General features: G+C 42.1%; 1 protein-coding gene across 2 annotated transcripts in view; it reads left to right on the top strand.

The window, feature by feature from the left end:
* Positions 1 to 6,694: 6,694 nt before the first annotated feature.
* Cubn (cubilin) overlaps positions 6,695 to 16,002 on the top strand; it is a 206,569-nt gene continuing 197,261 nt past the window's right edge. The window contains exons 1-6 of one of the 2 annotated variants that reach the window (XM_057787625.1): positions 6,695 to 6,810; positions 7,176 to 7,305; positions 8,214 to 8,309; positions 8,861 to 8,899; positions 11,209 to 11,310; positions 11,981 to 12,084. In XM_057787625.1, the coding sequence (XP_057643608.1) occupies positions 6,698 to 6,810; positions 7,176 to 7,305; positions 8,214 to 8,309; positions 8,861 to 8,899; positions 11,209 to 11,310; positions 11,981 to 12,084 (584 nt within the window). In that variant the 5' untranslated portion in view covers positions 6,695 to 6,697. The remainder of the gene's footprint in view (positions 6,811 to 7,175; positions 7,306 to 8,213; positions 8,310 to 8,860; positions 8,900 to 11,208; positions 11,311 to 11,980; positions 12,085 to 16,002) is intronic. The other variant, XM_057787624.1, reaches the window with a different exon arrangement.

Raw genomic sequence — 16,002 nt, forward strand, 5'->3', positions numbered from 1 at the left:
GAAACTCTGCATACAGCAGGGAACAGGATGAGTGATAATGTCCCAGAGCGAGCGATTGATTTTTACATCGTCTCCAGTGTCATCTGAAGCAGAGAGTCTGACTTATTTATTGATTTGAGGAAAAGCTGAGCCAATGAGCTGGATGTAAAATCCCCAACTCCTCATCAAAGGTCAGCCAACCTTGAAAGAATTTGCCTAGGTTGTCCTTTTCTTTCTAATATAAAAGATGATGAAGAGCTGTGGACCTAGATTGGAATTAAAGATTTTACCTTGTTGAACAACAAGCACATTATCAAAATGGGGAGGATGTGGTAAAAGAGAAAGTTTTTTATTAAGACCATACCAGAGACTTTTACACTAGAAAGATCTGCCAAGTCAGGGCTGTTTAGGGAAAACATAAGAAAGAGCTTTGTTCGGACCTTGAGAGTCTGGATTGTCCTCCGCACAGGAAAACACCAGCCGGGCTTATCCTTGTCTAAACTTGCTAAATAGTTTCCATTGTCAAACTTCTCTCCTATCTCTGCGCCAGTGGTTAAACTTCAAGCACTGGGTCATTGTGTAACATTTATCTATTATCATTTATGAGAACGGTCTTAGGTGCTTTTCATGGCATGAAATCATCATCAGTGTTTTATATCGTCCTTCTATATGGTGGCTCATCAGTGTTTTATATCGTCCTTCTATATAGTGGCTCTGGTGGTTTGAGTGAGATTGTCTCCCCTGAACCCACATACCTGAACGCTTGCTCCTCAGTTGCTGCCACTGTTTAGGGAGGTTTCGGAGGTGTAGCCTTGTTGGGAAGAGACACTGGAAGCAGGCTTTGAGAGCTTGTAGACTCCTCCCATTGCCATTTCTTCTCTCTGCTTGCAGTTCAAGAAGCGAGCTTGCTGCTCCAGCCTCCATTCATGCCTGCTGCCATACTTCCTACCATGGTGGCGATGGATGCTTGTCCCTCTGGAACAACAAGGTCACAGAAATCCTTCCTTCTATAAGTTGCTTTGGTTGTCGTTTATTACAGAAATGGGAAGCATCATAAACACAGTGACATTTATACATAGAAGACAAATAACTTTAAGCCATTTTTAAAATAGTGGCTTATACTCTTAAGAGTTCATCTATTTTAAGCATGCAGTTCTATAACTCATATAAACGAAGTATCAGGTATTTATTATTTATCATAAATGTTCCCTCACGCTTTCTTACTGACAATGCCCCCACCCAACCCTAACCAACTCCTGTTTAGTTTCTATTAATATAACTTTGGCTTTTCAGAATTTTCATATTGGATGATATCATCTGGAATCACTACATAATCTTTTTAAAATTTCATTTATAGCTTGTTACTTGAAAACACTCTTAAAGAAATGAACAGCTTTATACTGGTGTGAGAAAAATACTTGTAAGATATATATTTGGAAAGACTTGAATTTAGATATGTTAACTCATAAAAAATCTAATGGCGAATAGTCAGCCCTAAAAACATACGCATACCAGAAACATTACAGGAAGAGCATGGCAGGTCAGAAGGTGGGAAAGCAGAAGGGGAAATGATAGAATTCTGTTTTAATTAACAGACAAATTAACAAATAAGGTGTACAAACGACAAAGACAACAAAAAGATTCATAGTATCTCCGGTCATTAGGAAACTGTGACTAGAATCATAATGAGATAACACTGCATACCCACTAAAATGACTAGACGTTAAATATTGGCAATGCCAAGTGATGGGCACAGCGTGGATCAAATGGAACACTTGTATGTAATTAGGAGGTTCGAAGAAAAATAGCTTCGTATTTCTTAGAATTAAGAAAACTGTAACTGTTTTGCCATGTCTCAGCAATCACCTTTATTATTTACCAGAAAAAAACTAAAGCATGCACATTGACACACAGACATTTGAAAGTATTTAGGATTGTTGAATTTATGATAATGCTGAACTGGAACTAATTCAGTTTTTTTTTTTTTTGACTGATTACTAGACAGGCAAGCAGGGGCATGAAATAAAAGGAAATGCTTTTCTGTATTAAAGAGAATATAATCCATGGTGAAACCAACCAAAGGGGTCAACCCCAAAAGCACACAGTTTAGTGAAAGAACTCTACGCTAAATGTTATGCAGCTCTGCCCGTGGCCATACAGCTGTAATGTCAGCATTTGCTGTACTTGAGGAGGAGCGCCTCAGACGGGAGGTCAGCAGGCCGCATGGTGAGACCGTATCTCGAGAAGCAAAGCGAAATAGCAACACCCAAATACGCAGGAGAAAAACAAAATAAAAGTAGTAACTATTTGAACACCATAGACACAGTATGTTGTATACTATGCTATGTAATCATCCTTGACCTCAGAGCACCATTTAACTATGTGCAGATTCATCAGTACAATGGTGATGACCAAGGGATATTTTTAGAGTTGAGTTTTTATATGGTCATTTCCCAAATCTCAAATTTTGTTTTGTTTTCCTTAGTATATGTTTGTCTGTGTGTTCATAGAAGGTTAGAGTACATCAGTAACTAATCAGGACCCTTCTGAAAACAGTGTAATATATGCTTCACTATTCCCAAGAAGTTTTTACAGTTCCCACACGGAATCAGAGAGGGGCATACAAGGTCCATGTTCTCAAACTATGTCATTCAGCTGAAAGACAGTCCAGTTAGTGTGGAAGCTGACTGGTAGATTCTGTAGCCAGTCTATGTAGCTTAGTGGAAGAGGAAAAATAAACAGTCCTAGGGCCCAGAGATGGGGATTCATAGATAATATAGTGTGTCAACAATTTTCAGCTAATTCCGTAAGTGCCATCTTCTCAGGATGCTCTCCTGCCCACCATAGTAAGTATGTCTTTCCCCACAATCTCCTTATGCCACACCACCCTCTTATCCCACTTATCTTATTGGAGAATAGCCTGTACATTTATTTATTTCATTCTTTTCTATATTCTTGCCTCAATGTTAAAGTTCTTTAGCTTTTATTAACTGGCATTTCCCAATGCATGATCCAGTTTCACACAAATAAGGTGTTCTAGAAATATCAACTCAGTGAACTAAAATCCAATAAACTAAGAGTAAATTGGGAGGTACTAGTAAAAGTCTAAAGGAATGATTAGAAATTAACTTCTAAGAAAAACATCCTCATCTGCCATAAGGAGGAAAGGATTGAACCCATGTGAATTCCAGCACAGAGACTGGAGCACAGCAGAGCCAGAACCATGGCAAGGACAAAGGCTGGGATAAGAATAGATTCCCTCACCATGGCAACAGCAGAAGACCTACCCACTTATCTGGCTCCATCGCTAATAATTTTATTTTTCTCTTTTGCCAAAAAAACCTTTTACTTACTCAACCTTCTTGCTACACTTTCATCATCCTAATCACTTGCCAAGAATGCTGGGGTTTACTTCTTAAAAAACATTTTAGGTTCTAGTAGTATTAGAAACATTTTGTTTCTGTGTGATTTTGGATCTAGCAAAATGGTGAATTACAAATTTGTATTAATGAAATTTTAAAACTTTTATGTTCATCCTCAAATACTATGTATTATATTTATCTCTCTTTTGAGAGAGTTTTGTATTTACAATTATGCATATGCATGCAAGTATGTGCACACGTACAGGTGTTCACATAGGCCAGAGGGATAAAAACTTCTTGAAGCTAGAGTTGCAGACAAACAGAAGCCGCCAGATATGGGTGCTGGGGATGCAACTCTGGTCCTTTGGCAGAACAGTCCACACTCCTAACCACTGAGCCTTCTCTCCAGCCATTACCTCATATCTATCTCTTAAAACAAGTAACAAAACCTGTCACCATTTGATCTCAAGATCAGCTTGAAGGATAATTAACTTGAAATACAGTTTCTTTGGTTTGTGTTAGATGAATTATAGTGGTCAAATTGGACAGAAGTTAAATACTGTCATATTTTTCCATTATATCAAACCATGCAGTATATTTGAGGAATTAATATTTTAAAAATTTAGATGGCACTGAATTTTTTTTCCAAGATTGTCTGTTGACAGAGGTTTCAGCCAAGTAGGCTGGTATCTTAAAGGCTATTGGCTGAAGGAGCTGAAGGAGCTCCCACAGCAATTGTCTTTCTGTAATGTTGAGACCAGTGAATTTAGGTAAAGAAACATCTTTTCTTTTCTTGAGATGGTTTATTTATTTGGTGGGGGTGGGGGGATAGAGTAACCCTGGATCTTTGTGACTTCCCAAGTGAGGAATGAGAAGAATGGGTGTAAAGATCAGCATGTGGCAGCAGAGATGACTCTCGTCCAGAAGCCTCTAGAAGATGAGCTACTCTCACAATCAATCCGATGGTTGCAGCTCCCTTGAGCTTCAGTTGAGTTGGTCAAAGTCCACGTTGAGCCAGAGCTCTGGGATGGGTTTTGATCTACTGAGATATAGAAGTTGGGGTGTCAACAGCATCAGCTGGTAGCTACCTGCTGGGCCTGTAGACCCTGGAGTTATGACCCCTAGGGGTGTCTCCTGGGCTCTGGTAGTTTTGCTATACCATGTGCAGCATCTACAGATGGAAGAAACTCAGGACTAACTCTAGCTTCAATGTACAACATTGGAAAATAAACATAGACATATTTAAATTTTACAGTTGAGTGACAGTAGGTCCACATGTTTGTGCTTCAGCCGTCACTGCAACCCTCATCAGAGCCTTTCACCATCACTGCTACCCTCATCAGAACCTTTCACCATCACTGCTGCCCTCATCAGAGCCTCTCACCATCACTGCTGCCCTTATCAGAGCCTTTCACCATCACTGCAACCCTCATCAGAGCCTTTCACCATCACTGCTACCCCTCACCAGGGCCTTTCACCATCACTGCTACCTCTCACCAGGGCCCTTCACCATCACTGCTGTCCCTCATCAGGGCCTTTCACCGTCACTGCAACCCTCATCAGAGCCTTTCACCATCACTGTTATTCTCATCAGGCCTTTCACCTTTCCAGTGTGGATCTCCAAAGGTATTAATCAGTGAGTTCTCATTCTCCTGCACGTGGGAACCTCCACTCCATTTTCTGTATCCGTGAATTTGACTAATCCAAGCACCTCATGTATGTAGAATGTTAGAGGGTGTTTTTCTTCTTGGAACTGTTCATTTAAAATCTTCAGGGTGGGTCCACATTGTGGTGTGTGTCAAATTTTCTTCTTTATAGCTGAAAAATATTTTGTTGTACATTGGGTATTGTCAGTGTAGAGCTGTAATTCCAGCACTGGAGAAGCAGAGGCTGGTGGATCACAAGTTTGAGACCAGCCTAGTCTACCTCACAATAAAAGAAATCAAAATCACATAGTCTGTGTGTACACCTTTTAATTGAGTCATCTGTGAATGAACACTTGGGTTGATTGTGCCTTTGCCTATTACAAGAAATACTTCTGTGAACATTGCAGTGCAGGTATCTTTTTGAGTCCCTGTTTTCAATGGTTATATGTATATACACGGAAGTGAGATTACTGGATCATATGTTAAGTCATCAGTGAAGTTTTGAGGAACTCCTATGTGGTTTCTGTGACAACAGCACCATTTCTCTACCAATGCAACAAACTTTCAGGTTCTGCCAGGACTTGTCTTCTGCTTTCAAGAGTATCAAGCTTACTGGGTATGGAGTTATGTCTCGGTATAGAATATAGGGATTTCGCCAGTGAGTATAGATATATCTTTGTGAATGTCTATAATGTCTTTTCTGGAGGCGTGCTCATTCAGTTCCTCTGATGATTTTTTAAATTGTGTTTTGTTTTGTTTTGTTTTGTTGTTGAATTGTGGGAATTTTTTAAAAATTCTGGATATTAATCTCCTTTGGTATATATGGTTTTCAAATATTTCCTCCAATTCTTTGAGTGGCTTAAAATATTTTTATTTCTACTCTGGCAATTTCATATGTATGTATCCTGTATTTTGATCCTATTCACCCCATTATCCTCTCCTACCCTCTTCCTCCTCCCACAGAGCCCCTTCTTTCCAACAAGCTCCCTTCCTGTTTCCATGCTTTTCTGTGGCTGTGATTGCCTACATGAACGTGGGTGGGGGTCCTTTGTCGGACCACGACCTCCACGGGGGCTCCCCCACTCATGAAAGCCGAGTCCCTCTGAAGTTATCCATTGAGGCTCCTGAAAAGTGTCCTTTCTGGGGAACAACAGCCTTGAATTTGGACAGAAATCTTTCTCCTCTGCTTTCCTTTGCCTCTTACTGCTTGTATTTTTGTTAGGGACAAGAAATGGTTACAAATTCAGAGGCCTATTTCCCTGTTTTCTGCTAATAGTATTATAGTTTTAGTTCTTAAATTTTGGTCTTTGAAGGCATTTAGCAGTAGCGTTTACTCATGGTGTGAGATAAGAAATCAGCTTCTCCAGCACATCTGCCTAAAGCCGAGTGCCTTCTCAGCAAGGACTCTGTCAGTGGACGTTTCCAAAGCTTTCTGGTTACTGTTTCAAAGGTTAAACAAATAATGATTAAGTTGTGCATCATTTAAGGTAGATTTTGACCCTTTATAAGTTGAACAGTACTGGAGATCTAAGATCATTGACATTCCTCAGGAAGGACAAAATAACTTAAGCCTTCTTGGAAAGCCTGGAAAGTTAAAGAATATTCTGCTGATCAAAGTACAGCCGCCTGGGTCACTGCTCTCAAATTCCAGACTCAGTTGGCTGGAGTGGTCTCCCTCTTGCCTGGCGAGCTGGGAGGCTGGTGAGGAACATGTCCTCACATTTTCTCTGGGGTTTGGTTACTCTGTTGATGATAGCCAAGTTGGATGGCGAAACTGGAGAGCTGGAACAGAAGCGACAGAAAAGGATCACTGACCTCCACCAGTAAGTAGATGCGTGACTCATTGGGGCTAAGGGACTGGGGTATGTCCTTGGCGTCTGTCCCAGGTAACCGGATAAGTAAAAGTGCAGCATTTCCGAAGGAAAGCAGTGATGGTGGAAAACCAGCAGGGAGAAGGCTGGTGCTGGTGTAAGGAATTGGTTTCCCAGTTACAATTGTAAATGAGTCCCAACTGCAATTCCTGGGAAATAGCATTAAGAAATCCTCAGGGAACAGATGATAGATAAACAGAGATTTGGCTGGGTTGAAGGCAAGGGGAAGATGTAGAGAGACTATTAGTATCCAGCAAGAAACTGGTTTAAAATTCGGTGTACTAATTGCTGATGGGTTCTCTGCTTGAATTGTATAGGCCTCGGATGACCACAGAGGGGGGAAACTTAGTGTTTCTTACAAGCTCTGCCCAAAACATTGAATTTAGAACTGGATCCCTGGGAAAAGTCAAATTAAACGATGAAGACCTTGGTGAATGTTTACATCAGGTAACTCTCTGGAAAAATACAGATGTTTCTTTGTATATCTATCCGATAAAACTTAGCAGTTCAGCTCAGTATTAGTCGACACCTTGAGTTGTGAGCATAGAGAACACAACCGGAAGATTAGTTCTTAAAAAGAAGCCATGTGAGGGCTTCATGGTCGGGAGAGAGGGAGCAGTTCCAGAGGAGGAGGCTCACTGTGCGGGGACAGATTCCACAGTCCAGAGCAGATCCAGAAAGAAACCCAGAACTCCTCCGGTGGGGAGGGAAATAAGGAGGGGACCGGAGGTAGACACAGACGGGCTCTGCAGAGTCTTTGCAACACAGAGTGGTCACTCGTTCTCAGGCTCTATTGAGTGTTTTCAGTACTCAGTATTGATGGCACCATGCTGTGTGTCAGCCGTAATGTTAGAGCTGTGTCTAGGTCACACACTGTTGTGTATTATATGATTTGACTCCAGGACTCCTCAGTAAGATGTTTATTATTACTCAACTTATGAGCTACAAGTGTGATAAATAAGTTTTAAACGTCCAAAAATGCACAATAAACGATTGGGCCAAGATTTAAAATCCAAAGCTGTACATTGTTGTGGTATTTGGGACTGAACCTGGCATTTTTACATATTAGGCAAATTCTCTATCATTGAGCTATATCCCTGGCCCTCCGTGCTTCTTAATAAGCACCTTAAAATGTTAGTTTGTCCTGGGAATACATATAGAGAAAACATTGGTATGCTGCTATAGAAGAGAGTCAATGGGATTGTGCCGTATCTATTTTGGGTTAATTGTTATTACATGTGACATTGCTCTGGGGTTTATAATAGATAAGGCCTTAATGCTTGCTCCTGTAAGATGGAAATGATTTTTTCCCCTGTTACTCTTTTCCTTTATCTTCACTTTTTTTTTAAAATTAGATCCAGAGAAACAAAGATGACATTATAGATTTAAAGAGGAATGCAACTGGTCTTCCCCAAAACATACTTAGTCAAGTTCATCAACTTAACTCCAAGGTAAGCCTGATACACGAATTGCACACATCATAAGAGCAAATGAATTCCTGTTAAAAATCCAGCTTTGTAAGTAATGTTCTTCTCAGGTGATGCATCAACCCCGTCCCATCTTTAGATGTTTATCGTTATAACTGTGAGCTTTGGGGTTAAGTGGCGTAACTTTGGGGCTAAGGGTAAGGAGGTGTGGTGATGGGCAGAGGACAGTAAGTGCTACGACAAGGCCTTGTTGCAAGACTTGGCTTTGCTCCCGTTCTGATAGCATCTTCCTTGCTGAAGGAGGGGAGGGGGTTATCACTGTCATTTGTGCCACAGTCACAGTGAGCCAGCTTATCTGTGGGCTGGACTTCTTTCTAAAAGACCTTTAAAATGTTACACCATGGAAAGGAATGGGATGGAAAGGAACCCCCAGAAGGAGAGGAAGGAGGAGGGGAAAAGTAAGGAACGAAAGCCAGAACAAAGAGCGTCCCTAAAGGGGAAGCATAGCCAAGGTCACCATCACATGTGAGATGTGTCCGCCAGCTAATAGATGCATTCTCTTCCCACCTCTACAGCTTGTGGACCTTGAGAGAAATTTCCAAAGTTTGCAGCAGGTAAGTCCTGGGACTGGATAGTCACTGAAAATATATAAACATTACTTCTAGGGTAGATATGGCTGTTGCTCCCCTGTCGCCCTAGTACTCAGGAGACTGAGCCAGGACGATTGAACCCAGCTTGGGGTACACAGTGAGATACAAGACAGCTTGGAATACATAGTGTGATCTTCCCTTAAAAAAATAAAAAATACAAAAAATGCAGTCAATAGTCTTATTTTAAGCAGTAGATGATCAATAGCAAAGACTTGATTTTCCAGTGTTTGATTCTGGTTCCAACTTGTGTCCCCGAGGATGCATGTGAGGTCCTGGGCATTATGCCACCGTAAGTCACTAAGAATGTGAGCTTTCGACCTCTCACAGCCCTTGGCCCCTCCCTTAACTGCCCACTTTTAGCCATGCCACTGTGGGCTTACTTGTGTACTCTTAGCTAGGATTCTCCCAGCTGTCATCAATAACTGGGCTTCAAACAGTCACACAGCCTCTGTAAATTGAACTCAGAATCTCAGGGGTGTACACAATGTTCTCAGTTTCCTTAAAACCTCACTGGCTGGTAATTCAGCCTGAAGCACTTCCTAGAGCAAACACCCTCTAACCTTGACATGTGTATGCCTTGCTATGTAAGTTTATGCTTTTCACCGTCACTGTGGGTAAATGGCTAAGGCTTCTGTTCAAACCACAACCTTCTGCCCCCAAATGGATAAATCTGTCAATACTTAAAATTCCAAATGACACTTCTGCAATGTCCCGGTAATAGTGTCTGCTCTAAATAGTCACGGTTTATTTCTACGGCAATTCAAGCATTGTCTTTTACCTTGGGAGTAAAGTTTGATGAGCAAGTTCATGCTCCCTTTTTATCACTGACAATGGATTGTACCACAGCCATTATCTCTTCAGAGAATTGCTCTGCACATCACGTGATGTAACATGGAGGGGCCCGCTGAACGAGCAAGGAACAGTGAGCGTTGTGGAGCAAAGCAGCATGGGAGTTTTCTAGCTGCTATGGTGCTTCCAGTTTTACTCCTGGTCAAGAACCAAAGATCGTGATCCAAATGAGCTTTTGCTGTCCTCTCCCCACCACTCAGGGAGAGATTTTAGTGATTCAAGTGTTAGTATCTTCCTGCCTTTGGATGGGACAAGGGCTCCATGGTCTGCACAGCTGCTCCCCATTGTCTCCCTCCTGACAGCTAGCTGATTTTCCTTCCTGCTGGACTCCCACAATCTCGAGCATTTTAATCCCTAGACAGTGTTGCTTTTGTTCACCAGAAAACTTGTAAGTTTGTGGCAAATGTTCTTCATAATGTCCTTTGATCCTTTAATGGACACCGTTCATTGTGGTTCTGGAACAAAGACGAATCAAAGGAAGGAAAAGAGCAGAGTTTTTCTCTCTCTCTCTCTCTCTCTCTCTCTCTCTCTCTCTCTCTCTCATACACACACACACACCTGTGGTTTAGGACAAGGGCAGAGAAAGAATGGGCTGTGCAGGAAACAGCACTGGGCCAGTTCATGGTCTTTCTTCTAGCTCTCAATTTATCCACAGACCCAAGTTGATTTCCTCTGAGCCTTTGGTTATACATATGTAGGGATATATATAATAAACACTTTGTCCCTGATTTAAACAGAATTTTGCTAAAGCCAATACAGTAAAATACCTTGACTGTATCATGACTGCCCCCTATGAAGCAGTTGCCCCTGCACCCCCAAGTCTTTACAAAGTGTACAGAATTGAAACTGGTAGCTGACGAAGGGTGAGATCCCAGTTTGTGTGCACAAAAGTAGGCCTGTTTGCTGTGCTGATCTAAAGGCGGTCAGGTGAACAGAGGGTGGAAGGTGTGTCTTAGCTGGTCACATTTCAAACAAAGGGGCTTAGAGAAAAGAGTTCAGTCATCTGAGCCAACGGCAGGAGGGTGGTAATAAAAGATGATCAGTTTTCAAAGGCTTATCTAGAGGTACCTGAGATAAGACCACTAGGCAAAAAGAATGGAAATTTCCATTGCATTTTCTTAGTGCAACAGGAACATCCATTTGTATGTCCAGACTTGAAACCTTTATTCCTATCTGGTAGCACGTATTTTTCAGATGGGTGATGCTTCTAAGGAACAGGGAATTACCGCCCCTACCCATGTCTAGAGTTCGGAAAGCGTTAAGGAAAATGAGCATGGTTGTTATTTTCTCAAGAGAATTGACTTGATGGAGAATGTGAGTCATTGGAGGAAGTCTGGAGGAAGCCCTCACTGCATCTGCAGCCTGCCCTGTGCTGTGTGCCAAGGACCGTTCTCTTTGACTTTGACTGTCCTGTTGTTTTTCAGAACGTGGAGAGGAAGGTTTGCAGTAGCAATCCCTGCCTCAATGGTGGCACCTGCGTCAACCTGCACAACTCTTTCCTTTGTATCTGCCCTCCGCAGTGGGAGGTGAGTCACATTGTCTTTGACTTCAAAATCAAAGAGCTGCTGGCAGGTGAGTCAGCAGGGGCTCTCTGGACTCATTCAGACAGATCTAATTATCCACCAAAGTTTCTAGCATTCTGTGGCCTCAGGAGTCAGAGGGAATCGTGCCAAACGGTGGTAAAGTCGATGATTTAACCACAAGTCCTTGGCCCCCTTGAGCAGCTCTCTCAAATGGATAATGGTAGGGCATGGTAGTTCTATCAGCACTGCCTTAAGTAGTACAGCACTGGAGAGCCCGGGCTGCATCTTGGAGTGTGTGTGTAAGGAAGTGTGCTTGGCCCCTCTTAGCCGTAATGAAAATACTGCTAAGCGGGCATCAACAAAAAGATTGCTAAGCAACTATCCCCAAGTATAGCATCCTTTTGAAACAAGGGTTGCCTATGAAAAGATTCTCCTCATGTGGCCACTGTGCTCTTGTGAGGACCACTGTGCTCTTGTGAGGAACTCTTTAGATCCACGGGGTCCAACCTGAGTTCTAGAGGAATCTTAGTCCAAGATTAAAATCAGTAATATTGTACTTGACTTTACCAAGGAGTTACTGTCCATATATCAGTCATTAAATACACTCTGTAAATATTGTTTCCTAAGAGCCCATGTCCTCTGGCACCTGACTGAGTTCTTTACACCTCTGCAGGGTCTTTTCTGCTCAGAAGATGTTAATGAGTGCGCCATTTACTCAGGAACACCCTTTGGCTGCCAGAGTGGCGCTACCTGTGTGAACACAATGGGGAGTTTCAGGTAACTTCTTTTGAAAATGTCATGTGTATTTCTGAAAGACAAGAATACTAAATAATTAAAAAGCATCGAAATTAATGTCCGTAGTCCCAGAAAAACTAGGAGTCAAATAGGAATTATTTGACTTCTACTGAACGGTTCATGGATATTTTTGCTCAAACGAATAAAAACCTTTTGCCCCATGAAAAATTCATTTTGGCAGAATCTCTGAGGAAGAAGAAGGCTTCTGTGACTGCCACAGAGCACTCAGCAGGGCATGGTGACACCTGAGCAAGAAGCAGAGGTTTAAAGGGCAGCAATGGGATGAGGTTATGTGGAGGGGGCAGTCCACCATTCCAGTGCCCCCAGGGTTACGCTGATTCCAGGTTCTAGCAAGCTGACAGCTGCGGTAAGGGTAGTTCTTTCACACGCTGTAGGAATGTTGGCCAAAATGAATCAAATGTTGAAGTAACATTCAGAGTTAACTCTCTGCACTCTCAATTAGCCACGAGGTCACAGCCACAGTCCCCGAGCGACTTGTCTTGTTCGCAGATTCATTTTTGTCCAATGATTCAATCACGATGGCATCTCGCCATCCTCTTACTCACAGTCTTTCCCAGGAAACCGTCCCTTACACTGAACTAGACCCCACGAAGCCTCTGTATTCCCACTGGACTTTAGTAGTAATGGCCGCCCATGCCAGCAGCCCCAGAAGCACCTTCTCAAAATCAAGTCTTGAAGTTTAGGCCCGGTCATTGTCGGATTTACTAGTGTATGGTTTCTTAAAATCATGTTTGAGAAGAATTTGACAATAGTTTTCACTATATTCTGGCTACTGTCCATATGCTGAGGCTCTGTAAGGCTTTAAAAGCCAATTCTGCTATGACATGGGCTACTCATTGCATTGCAGGATAATCTAGCTTGATTAAAGAGCACATCTTCGCTCTCTTCCTGTGCCTCCGTTATCTTATAACAATGTCCTGCAGAAATGAGCGGCGTCATTTTCTTTTAACCCCTGTCATCTCAACACATTTTCTCAAAAAGCAGCCATGGTCCTTTTGTTCCTTGAAGCTGAGCTTTAAAATCTTGGTTGATTCTAGGCTAATAAACTCCACTCCTGCAAACTTCTTCTAGACATGTTTACAAATTCAATTATCGTGCAAAATCCAAAATGACCTCTACCAGAAATGTAACGCTGTGTGATCTGAGAGGCCATAGGGCACCATGAGCTGAGGCGTTAACAAGTCACAGCCTTGAAGGGAACAGCCAGTGACCTCGTCTGAGGACTTTGCTGTTTGGACTTTGGCTCTAGTTGCCATGATGCTGGTGTTGCTGCTGTCACTCACGCTCTGTCTCCGCCCAAATCCCTTGAAAGCATCACTTCCTGGTTTCTGTTGATGGGCATTTATCACAGAGAGACCAGTGACACCTGTCCCAACTTGACTCCTGGCATATGTAATTGCTTGCTCCCCAGTATCTAGTAGTGTCCTGGAGATTAGATATAATTCCAGTCCTCACTTATCATCACTGTGGGTGCTTTCCGTGCCAGTTGAGTGGTGGTTGTGTGGGTGGAATGGGAGCCGTGCACACAAGCCATTACTGTGGTCCTTCAGGGCATAATTTTTCATACCTACCCCTATGAAGGTGGGAAGGGGGTACGACCCTGCAGCACCCACAATTCACAGTTCTTCACTGCATGCCAAGGAGGAGACACTCACAGGGGAAGGTGAGAGGTAGAGGGCGGGTGCGGGAGCCTGAGTGACAGGGGAAGGAGAAAGGGAGTGAAAGTTTATTTGCCGGGAGTTGTTTCTTGTTGGTAGGGTCCTTCACAAGACAGTATTAGACTTGTTCTGTTCCCTGTGGGAAGAAAAGCACACAGACTTCTTGGGAGTCTGGGCTGTTTATTGTTTCTAGTCTCCACCCCGCGTAGCTTTGCTGGGGAACATGAGAAAACAGAACACTTAACTATGCCCTCTTCTTGGTATGAGAATAGTTTAGAAGGCCTTGAGAACCGCAATTGAGTACTTGTATCTTAAACACATGAATGTAGGTATATACCATAGTGTGTGTGTGCATACATGGGTGTGAACATCCATGTATGTAGAAGACAGAGAACAACCTCAGGTATCACTCCTCAGGCTCAGGTACCCTTCACCTTGTTTTTTTTTTGTAATTTTTATTATTATTTTATATTTTGTGCCTGGGTGCTTTGCCTGAATGTATGTCTGTATACCACATGCATCCCTGGCATTCCCAGAGGTCAAAGAGGAGTTGGTTCCCTAGATCTGGAGTTACAAATGGTTGTGAGTTGTCTTGTGGGTAGTGGGAATCGAACCCATGTACTCCGGAAGATCAGCAAGTTCTCTTCACTGCCTGCCCATCTGTCCAGCCCCTGCTCTTGTTTCTGGAGACAGAGTCTTTCACTGACCTGGTGACTGGCCAGCCAGCAAGAGTTTGGGATCTACCTCCTTCTCCTGCCCCAGCTCCATGGTTATAAGCACAAGTCACTGCACCTGGACCTTTATTTTTAAAAATGGATTCTGGGTATTGACCCCTGGTCTTCAGGCTTACAAGACAAGCAATTCACTGGCTAAGCCATTGCCCCTATCCTTGAGTAACATCTTGAAGGGGTAATATAAAATAATGAGCATAAAATTTAGTTATTGCTTTGTGAGTCAGTACATAATAAAACAATGAACAATTAATCATTTCTTGAATTCTGCTAATTATGTGAGGTTAAAATGCTTATTAATCAGTGGTTTCATTGAGGTTAGAAACCCTTAGGGAAACACTTGGGTGGATTTGATAAGGAAAACGTGAGCTGCTGTGGAATGATCTGGATACACAATGTGTGCGTGCGGCGGGCGAAGCTGGCTCCAGTGTGAAGCTGCCTCAATTTGAAAAACTCTCAGTTTAGTTGAGGGAAAATGAAATTCTTTCTTAACAAGATGAATAATGCATAATGATGAATACCGTTGAGAAGATGAGGCACCATGCAAGTCCCGATTAGTTGGGGTCCCTGTTTCATAGCCATTTTCTTTTGTTTAGGTAAAAATTCTTTTTTTAGAGTGGTAAGAGAATATTTTGCCTGTTTCCACCAATCCCTGTGCCTCAAATCTTGCCCCCAGCTCCCATGAGAGCCAACAGGAAGATCGTTTTCTCTTCTTGGTGTCATGGTTTTATCTTCACTGTAAAAGATATTTCTGATTGTTCCCTGACTTGCTTTATATATAAGACAGCTCTTGGGGTCTTACATACTGACATCCCAAGATGGTATATGTACTTAAGGTGTAGATCTACAGTGCTTTCAAGGGAGAAAACAAGCTGTGTTTGCTCCCCAGGCACATGACGGGAATTCTGTATATCTTATTTTATCTCCATATCATTGATACATTTAAAAATATTGCAAGGTTTAGATAACGAAGATAATCCTGCTTTAATATCAGATAGTAGTTAGGTATTAAACTTGATATCTCTTTAGTTACTTAGTATACTGATATTGAGTCATGGACTCTGAAACAAGTTATCTAAGACTATGGAAGGATATTTGATGTCTTCTCAATTGACAAGCGCATTGGTATTTCCTCAAATAAAAGGTTTTTGAAATAACTAATAACTAAGGGTTGGAGATATAGCTCAGCAGTTAAACACACTTGCTGCAAAAAACTGATGAGCTGATAGGATGCCTGGATCTTATGGTTGTAGAGAACTGACCCCTGATCTCAACACACATATCCACATATACGGTATACACATATCCACACTCAATCCCACACATCACATACACACATGCACACACAATAAATGAGTTTAAAAGGAATACTATCAAAGGCAAGAATATTCGTAAGGTAGTTTTCAAATACACATATGACCTTTATTATTGCTTGATAAGTATTTATATGATGAATTACTCTTTTCCTTCAAAAGCCATACTGAGTCACT

This window comes from Chionomys nivalis, chromosome 13 (assembly GCF_950005125.1).
Source record: "Chionomys nivalis chromosome 13, mChiNiv1.1, whole genome shotgun sequence".
Classification (NCBI taxonomy): domain Eukaryota; kingdom Metazoa; phylum Chordata; class Mammalia; order Rodentia; family Cricetidae; genus Chionomys; species Chionomys nivalis.